The sequence below is a fragment of the Chenopodium album genome, chromosome 6 (assembly GCF_948465745.1).
Source record: "Chenopodium album chromosome 6, dcCheAlbu1.1, whole genome shotgun sequence".
Taxonomy (NCBI): Eukaryota; Viridiplantae; Streptophyta; class Magnoliopsida; order Caryophyllales; family Amaranthaceae; genus Chenopodium; species Chenopodium album.
Genome location: NC_137839.1, coordinates 24,223,755 through 24,233,533, shown reverse-complemented (window position 1 = coordinate 24,233,533; position 9,779 = coordinate 24,223,755). Strand labels below are relative to the sequence as shown.

General features: G+C 36.6%; 1 protein-coding gene across 1 annotated transcript; it reads left to right on the top strand.

Moving 5' to 3' along the window:
* The first annotated feature begins 257 nt into the window (after positions 1-257).
* On the top strand, positions 258-1,022 carry LOC145636818 (DNA damage-inducible protein 1-like). Its single transcript, XM_081688362.1, has 2 exons — positions 258-344; positions 459-1,022. The coding sequence occupies exons 1-2, from the start codon at positions 258-260 to the stop codon at positions 1,020-1,022; spliced, it is 651 nt and encodes a 216-aa protein (XP_081544488.1).
* Positions 1,023-9,779: the final 8,757 nt, after the last annotated feature.

Genomic DNA, 9,779 nt, shown 5'->3' with positions numbered 1-9,779 from the left:
AACAACTTGTGCAACAACCTATGCAACCACCTCCACAAAAATATAACCTGAGTTAATGATGGAGAACTTTGTTACCACAACAAATAACAACATCCAACAACTACAAGCTCATGGAAAATAAAATAATTCAACTTGCTCATCAAATTGGCCAATATTTGAAGACTCCGGGCGCCTTTTTGGGTCAAACAGAGCAACCACCAAAGGGGCATATGAATGTTGTAACTTTGAGTAGTGGAAAGTAGTTGGAAGATCCTCCCATGAGGGAGCCATCAAAGAAGTTTGTTGAAAAGGTAGTCATAAAAGAGAAGTTGGTTGATGGTAGTGTGATTGAGGAAGAGCCAAAGGTATCAACTCCACCACCGCTTGCTCCATATGTGCCATAAGTTCCTTTCCCGCAAAGGTTGGCTCAAGCTAAGTTGGAGAAAAAGTATGGAAAATGTCTTGACATTTTGAAAAAGCTTCACATCAACATTCCATTCTTAGATACAATATCCGAGATGTCATCTTATGTAAAAATTTTAAAGGATATGCTCTCTGACAATAAGAAGATAGAGGAGAATGCTACGGTTGCGTTGAATGCAGTGTGTAGTGCTATTTTACAAAATACACTTCCTAAGAAAGTAGGCGATCCGATTAGCTACTCAATTCCAATGAAGCTTGGGGATATAGAGATTAACAAGGCACTATGTGATCTTGGTGCAAGTGTGAGTCTCATGCCGCTCTCTATTTGCAAGAAACTTCAAATTGGTGAACTAAAGCCTATGCGCATATTTCTACACCTTGCGGATAGGTCGATTAAATTTCCTTTGGGTAAACTTGAAGATGTTCCTCTTCATGTGGGAAAATTCTTTATCCCGTGCGACTTCGTTGTGATGGAGATAAAAGAGGATGCACATGTCCCCATCATTCTTGGTAGACCATTCTTAGCCACTGGAGGTGCAATTATTAATATGAAGAATGGTAAAATCACTTTTGAGGTTGGCGATGAGAAAATGGAGTATTCACTATTGAATGCTATGTGAAATCCTTCAATGGGAGAGACTATTTGTCAAGTGGATGTCCTTGATGATTTGGAACGTGAGCAACTTCCCTTGATTAAAACGGATGATGCACTTGAAACGGTGTTGGTGGAAAGTACCAATGAGGAAGATTGGGAAACAAGGGAGTGCACACGGCTACTTGAGGAAGGAAAAGTCAATCCAACCACCGCTCTAGTGAAGGAAGTCCTTAGTGCATCGAGTGTTGGGGATAGTATTACGCCTCCCGAGGTAGAGTTAAAACCCCTTCCCTCTACTCTTAAATATGCATATCTTGGTCCTAATAATACATATCTTGTTATTGTTAATGCTGAGCTTAATGACACGAAATTTGAGTAACCACTCACTGTTTTGAGAAAATATAAAAGTAGTATTGGGTACACCATTAATGATATTAAAGGTACTAATCCTTCATTTTGTATGCATAAGATAATTCTTGAGGACGATCATACCTCCTCCATAGAATCTCTACGACGACGTAATCCAAATATAATGGAGGTAGTTAAAAATAGGTTCTTAAATTGCTTGCTATAGAAATAATCTACCCTATCTCAGATAGTAAGTGGGTTAGCCCTGTACAAGTAGTTCTACGTAAAGGGGGTATGACCGTTGTCAAGAATGACAAGGGTGAGCCAATCGCTAATAGAATTGCTACAGGTTGGCGAATGTGTATTGATTATAGGAGGTTGAATAAGGCCACCTGAAAGGACCCTTTTCTCCTTCCCTTTATTGATCAGATTCTTGAACGTTTGGCTAAGCATTCCTTTTTCTGCTACTTGGACGGATATTCTGGTTTCTTTCAAATTCCCATTCGTCCATGTGATAAGGAAAAGACTACTTTCACATATCCTTATGACACCTTCGCCTATTGAAGAATGCCATTTGGTTTATGTAATGCTCCAGCCACGTTCCAACTTTATATGATAGCAATTTTTTCAGGTCTTATTGAAAATTCAACGGAAGTTTTCATGGATGACTTTTCTGTCTATGGAACATCTTTTGATTTATGTCTTGAAAATTTGGAAAAGGTGCTCCATAGATGTAAGGAAGTCAATTTAATTTTGAACTGGGAAAAATGCCATTTTATGGTACAACAAGGAGTTGTTCTAGGCCATGTGGTATCACATAAGGGTATTGAGGTTGATAAAGCAAATATAGAGGTCATTGAGCGCCTACCCCCTCCTAATTCTGTAAAAGGAGTTCGGAGCTTTCTTGGTCATACAGGATTTTATAGACGATTTATTAATGATTTTTTTGAAAATCGCTCGACCTCTAACTGAAATTTTGGCTAAGGATGCCCCATTTGTATTTACTGATGCTTGTCTTGAGGCTTTTAATAGGTTGAAGGAAGCTTTGATCTCCGCTCCTGTTATGCAACCCCCGGACAAGACCCTACCATTTGAGATTATGTGTGATGCCAGTGACTATGCGGTAGGGGTCGTCTTGGGGAAACGAAAGGATAGAAAACTTCACGCTATTTATTACTCTAGTAAAACTCTTGATTATGCTCAAATGAATTATGCCACAACTAAAAAAGAGATGCTAGTAGTAATTTATGCAATAGACAAGTTTCACTTCTACCTTGTTGGTCATACAGGAGTTCGGAGCTTTCTTGGTCATACAGGATTTTATAGACGATTTATTAATGATTTTTTCGAAAATCGCTCGACCTCTAACTGAAATTTTGGCTAAGGATGCCCAATTTGTATTTACTGATGCTTGTCTTAAGGCTTTTAATAGGTTGAAGGAAGCTTTGATCTCCGCTCCTGTTATGAAACCCCCGGACAAGACCCTACCATTTGAGATTATGTGTGATGCCAGTGACTATGCGGTAGGGGCCGTCTTGGGGAAACAAAAGGATAGAAAACTTCACGCTATTTATTACTCTAGTAAAACTCTTGATTCTGCTCAAATGAATTATGCCACAACTAAAAAAGAGATGCTAGTAGTAATTTATGCAATAGACAAGTTTCACTTCTACCTTGTTGGTTCGAAGGTGATAATTCACACATATCACACTGCATTGAAATATTTAATGATTTAAATTCACGCCAAGCCGCGTTTGATTCGATAGGTCCTTCAATTTAAAGATTATGACATCAAAATAAGGGACACAAAGGGGACTAAGAATGTCGTCGCAGACCATCTTTCTCGCATCCTACTCGATAAGTGGGATGGGGATGATCTCCCCTTTGATGATTCTTTCCCCGGTGAACATTTATTAGATCTTTATCAAATTGAATCACCTTGGTATGTTGATGTATCTAATTTCTTGTCCACGGGGTATTGCCTCACGGCTACTCGTCTCAACAAAAGAAGAAATTATTTTACGAGGCCAAGCGACATTTTTGGGATGATCCATTCCTTTATAGGCTATGTGCATATGGTATGATTAGATGATGCGTCCTAGAAGTTGAGGTAAGAATCATTATTTCACATTGCCATGACTTACCTTGTGGTGGACATGCAGGTCCTACAAAAATGGCCACAAAGATTTTACAATTTGGCTTCTATTGGCCAACTTTGTTCAAAGACGTGTACTCACATGTCAACGTTTCAACATATCGGAAACATTTCAAGGAAAAACGAGATGCCACTCAACAACATACTCGAGGTCGAGTTGTTTGACGTGTGGGGGATAGATTTCATGGGACCACTCCCTTCTTCTAATGGAAATTGATACATTTTAGTGGTTGTTGACTATGTCTCAAAGTTGTTAGAAGCAATTGCTACTCCAACCAATGATGCTCGTGTGGTAAGTAAGTTTTTCAAGAAAGTTATCTTCCCTCATTTCAGTTTACCACGTGTGTTGATTAGTGACAGGGGGACCCATTTCTTGGAGCATTGATTTGAAGCAATGTTGAAGAAGTATGGAGTGCGACATAGAATTGGTATTGGTTATCACCCATAGACTAGTGGTCAAGTCAGGGTGTCAAATCGAGAAATTAAATCTATCTTAGAAAAAACTGTTGCAAGGACAAGAAAAGATTGGTCGATGAAAATTGATGATGCATTATGTGCGTACCTAAATGGCATTCAAAACACCAATTGGTACAACCCCATATCGATTGGTGTATGGTAAGGCTTGCCATCTTCCCGTTGAGCTAGAGCACCGAGCATATTGGGATATAAAGAGCCTAAATTTTGATGCTAAATCAGCATGCGAGAAGAGATTGATACAACTTAACGAGTTGGAAACTCAAAGTTGTACAAGGAGATAACAAAGAAATGGCATGATAAGCATATTTTAAGGCGAGAGTTTCACAAAGGAGAGTTAGTCTTGTTGTATAATTCTCGTTTGAAATTGTTCCTTGGGAAACTACGATCAAGGTGGTCCGGTCCATTTCAAGTACGAAAGGTTTCCCCTTATGGATCAGTCGAAATTTGGAGTGAGGCTACTGGTTCTTTTAAGGTGAATGGGCAACGTCTTAAGCACTATCGAGAAGGCGAACCCATTGAAGGGAAGACGATCTTTACCCTTTCCGATCCTCATTTAAATTGTACAAAAAGAAGGTCAAGCTAGGTGACCTTAAACTAGCGTTTTTTGGGAGGCAAGCCAAATTCCCTACTTTTCTTTTCTTTTATTTTTTTTTATTATTTTTCGCTTTTTTTTTAAAGATGAAAAAAAATTTGTGTGTTAGTGCAGGTGGAATAAATTACTTAGCATGTAATGCATAGCTATCGCACACGACCACGAATCAGGGCTACACGTTCGTGTATTGTAATACACTGACAGCATACACGACCGTGTACTTGATACTACATGACCATATGCCATAATACTACTCTGCAATATACACGGTCGTGTTATTTTGATACATGACCATGTGTATTTTGATACACGACCATGTGTAGTGTGTGCTATTTTTCTCTAACTGCTATATAGTATATTAATATATACTGGTGCTCTTCTTTGTTTTACTTATTTCCTTATTTTTCCTATTGCCTTTTTTTTATTTATTTTCTTTAATTATTAAAAAAAAGGGTTGGAACCCTTAATTAATAAAATTCACTTCTTATTCGTTTCTTCCCCCTTTTTCCTCGTGCTAATTCCATTATCATCACCCACCATAATTCTACCTTTTTTCAACAATTATCCTAATTCATATTATTTGATTTTTGTTGTTGGACTGATTTGAAGCAATTTCGGTGGCAAATCAAAGCAAGTTTCGCCAATTTTAAGGGCCACGATAATTTTAAACGCGGGATTTCAAGTCCGATAATCTGGGTATACTCTGTCTTTCCAACTCTCAATTGCATTTAGATTCGATATTGTCAATTTTGGTTGATTGGTTTTGGCAGATTTCACGATATTTCATGAACCCCCCTTAATATTTATATGCAATTTCTTATCTTGTGGTCTGGATTGCGATAATAATAATGGAAATTGGTAACTTGTTGGTGATTTCTTTTTAATTGCTAGTTCCTAGTACAATTGCAATTCGTGAATTTGTTCTGCTTCTCTTTACTACTCTATTGCCATGGCCACTAAGAAACGCAAGAGACGAGATGCACCCCCCGCTTCTCGCACTCGTGTCCAAGTGAAACCACCGACCATTCTAACCATGGGCATTGAATTTTCTGAACCATCTCACATGGATCGCTAGGAGAAAATATGTATTAGGCGTGTTCAACCTACAAAATTTTTCTGAAAAGAAGCTATTGATGCCCTTGGAATTACTGAGGATGTGAAAACCTTATTTGAGACCATAAGTTGGATTGAGTTTCTTGACAAGCACCCCTTGACATATGAGAGTCTTACCTTGGAATTTTTATCCTCTCTTGAGATCATGTCACCACTGATGATGATGGAGAAGAGAATATTAAGCTTTCTTTCCAAATTTTTAATACTTCCCATACTCTGATATTGGAAGAGCTTAATAAAACCTTTAATTGGGACCCCTATGGCACAATCACCCCTGACAACTTCAATTTTGCTAACTATGATAAAAAGAAATTATGGGAGGATATAACTGGTGAAAATAAATATGTGTCAAGTTGCGCACGAGCCACCTCCATTATTAGCCCTGTTTTACAATATGCACACCGAATGTTATCGTATATCTTTTTCTCAAGAAAGGATGCATAAATAGTTAATAGTACCGAGCTAAGAATGTTGTGGATGCTGACTCAAGATGCAGATGAGGTTTGGATGCTCAATTGTGGTGAATGGTTATTGAAAAGATTGGTTCAAATTTGTGATGGGGATGGGATTATTGGAAATATTTGTATTGGCGGGATTGTCACTCTCTTAGTTGAGCACTTAGAGCATGATTGTACTAATCTCATGGTTGTTTCTCCTAATGTTTATATTCATCTCCAATCCCTTAAAAACATGGACCATATTCAAGAAGCGAAAGGCAAATACATTTGGCGGGTGCGTGAGAAAGACTATGCCACCCTCCCTAATGCTGCTCTCACCTCTATAAAAGATGAAGATTGCTGGATGTTTCCCTCAAATTTTTTGTTCCAATATCTCCCCACATCAACTCAATGAGAATATGCCTCCTCCTGACGATGCAATTGAGAATGCTATGGGCCCTAGAGTTAATTCAAATGAGCATAATGGCGCTGACTTATCAAGCAGACTATGCACTATAGAAACCTCTTTTGCTACATTCCAGATGCATGTTGCAGAGTGTCTTAATGCTTTTCATCGTGCTCAAGTGGAGATGAGACATATGATTCATGCCATGTACCATCGAGGAGTTGCCACTGGTGAATATCCTAAAATTGCTCCCGACATTCTTCCACCTCAGTGAGTTGTATTTTTCCCCTTTGTTGTTTTATGCATTATTGCACACCTTGAGGACAATGTTTATTTTAGCTTGGGGGGGGGGGGATATAAACATCTCTTATGGTATAATACTAGACACCTGATGACAATAACTAAATATGCATGTGTTTTTGAAATAGAACTTTGAAAAAAAAAAGGTTTTAAAACCCATAGCACTGATTGGTGTGGAATTGAATTTGTTTGTGGTTAGAATGGTCTCTCCGCTCGACCAATATGGATAGTTTGAGTACCTATGTGAGACTTTTGAGCCATTGTTGACTGGTACATCTTATTTCAGTCATTCTTTTCATGAGTGTTAGATTTTCCTTCCTGTAATTTAATTCTTGGATTTGCTTTGCGATTATTTGAGACTTATGATGCGATGTGGAAGAGTGATTGAAGTTCCTTTTAGATAATTAGAGCCAAAACTTCTTAGGTGCTCCATGCTTATTCTTCTTTTTTTTTTTTTTTTTTTTTTTTTTTTTTTTTTTTTTAATTTTACATTAGCTCTTAGGATGAAACAATTTGAGCCATGATTCCCCTTCTTTGACGCCTTATATTTCATGCCTTAGAGCCTTTATATAGGTTTATTTGATGGAGAATCAATGTATTATTTATGACCTATTGAGTTGTGTTTGGAAAAAAAAACTAAAAAAAAAGAAGAGCAAAATAAAATTAAATATAAAGAGCAAAAATGAAAAAGTAAAAAAAAAAAAAGTTTTTGTATGCTTTAAGTTTCAAAGAAAAAAAACTGAGAAAAATGTGAAAGTTTCATGAGAATTCGAGCTCGAAATCTATGAAGAAGAAAGAAAGAAAATATTTGTCATGGAAATCTATGTTGTCTTGTGAAGAAAAGTGAGAATAAGGGCATGCTTGTGTGTTGTGCAGAGAATATAAGGTTGGTTTGAGCCCGACATTTGGCTATGTTGTGGGATTAGGATTTTTGTTATTTTTGAGCACCACATTCCCAAATGACATCATCTAACCCCATATAACCAAGCCTACCCTTATTTAGGATCTCATGACTTTCGTACTTGCATCATCGCTTTAAAAGTAAAGAAAATCTATCAGTTAATCTAAAGAGGAAAATTGCATGAAGTTGATGTGCATCATCATAATTAGGATAAGTGATTTATTATTCTAACCCTTGTAAACACATGAGTGACTTGTATTTTTTTATTTTGCACAACTAAAGTGAGATGCTATTCGTATATGACTGAGTTGGTTAGGGGAGATGTGTGGTAAGATGTTTGTCAATTTCGAGTGTTTGAGGTCTATGGTGGTTTTTCATTGACTTATTAGAGTTTGAATACTATGTTTGATCAACTTTTACAAATGTATTCTCTAAAATCTGGCATGTGTATTTCCTGAGGGGTCTTATCTTATTCTTCCCTTGTATTTGATATTGTATTGATTGCTTGAGGACAAGCAATATTCTAGCTTGGGGGAATTTGATAAGTGGATATTATATCTCTATTCTTGGGTTATTTGGGACATTTTTAGTCTAGATATTCAACATATAGTTCGTGTTTCTGTATGTTTTATCCAAGTTGGAATCGATTTCTTCTATTCTGGTTGTTTGGTTGTTATATTGTGATTTCAGGATAAAATAGAGCATTTGGAGTGATGATGAGCATGCTACGACATTTTGAGATAGATCGGTGAGCTTCATAAAGAGATTTGCAAGTCATGAGAAGTTGTGTATTAGAGTGATAGATGATGATGATGCTACATGGTCGTGTACCATAGACTACATGGTCGTGAGATTCTTCCATCCGCGCTTTCCTGCTACATGGTCGTGTACCCATGAGCTACACGGTCATGCGATAGTTTCCAAGTACGACTGTTTGCTACATGGCCGTGTACCATGAGCTACATGGTCGTGTGAAGTCATCTCCGTATGAAGTCTTCCTACACGGTCATGTACCCCTTAGCTACACGACCGTGCACGTGTATGATAAAATCTGAAGATGAAGTATAGGCCTGCTACACGGTCATGTACCCATCAGCACACGACCGTGTACGTATGCGTAGGAGATATTTTTATGTTTATTATTTTATGTTCATATTTTTAGGAAATTATAAATAGGGGTTTTAACCCTATTTTAAAACGGCTGATTTATATTATAGCTTTTTCTATTCTATGTTGTTTTCTGAGAGAACACATAGAACTCCATTGAAGCATTCATCTTAATTCAATTTCAAGTATTTCTCTTTAATCTTTATTCTCTTTAATTTCTATTTTTATTATGTTTACTTTAATTATTTGTCTTGTTATTTCTATTATTATGTGTGAGTAGTTTCATAATCTAGGGTTAAGTTGAATCCTAATATGGATTGATGTGTTATTTGATTCCCAATTCCCGATTGAATTAATTTATAATTCTTCTTTGTTAGTGTTGGTTTTATTATCAATGATTAACTAGAAATAGTATTATTGAATTTTATTACGTTTACAACGAAAGTTAATTCTTAATTGATTTTAGAATCCTAATTAAAAGTAAGAGCTTTTATGCATGAAAATAGCTAATTGTTCTTGCTAGGACTTATAGGATGTCGTTCTCAATGTCTTTAATATGTATGATTCTATGAAAATAGGTATGATTGTATGTTAGGGAAGCTAATTAGTTGATCGAAAGAAACTCTTAGTATTGTTTTAGGGAGCATCCGTCCTGTGGAATGTTTATTGATTTAATTGAGGAAAAGGGATTGTTCTATTGCATTGATTCATATTAGTGGGGATACTTAATCTTAGATGTTTTTAGTTCTTGGTTAATTTCGTATTATTATTATTATTATTTATTGCTTATTAGTTAATATTGTTCTAGTATAGATTCCTCGATATTGATTGGTTACTTGCTTAGTATTTACTTCAGTCTATTTAATTAGTTGAATCATAGTCTCTTGGGATCCGACACTTACTTGCCCGTCTACATAGTAGTGATCTTTTTAGGTTATTTTTGTTA

What these genes read in the sequence shown, in the direction of transcription:
- LOC145636818 (XM_081688362.1), top strand. Translation starts at nt 258, where the DNA reads ATGAGGGAGCCATCAAAGAAGTTTGTTGAAAAGGTAGTCATAAAAGAG. An exon ending in TGATTGAGGAAGAGCCAAAG is followed by an intron (nt 345 to 458) that starts GTATCAACTCCA and finishes ATTTTGAAAAAG; the next exon opens with CTTCACATCAACATTCCATT.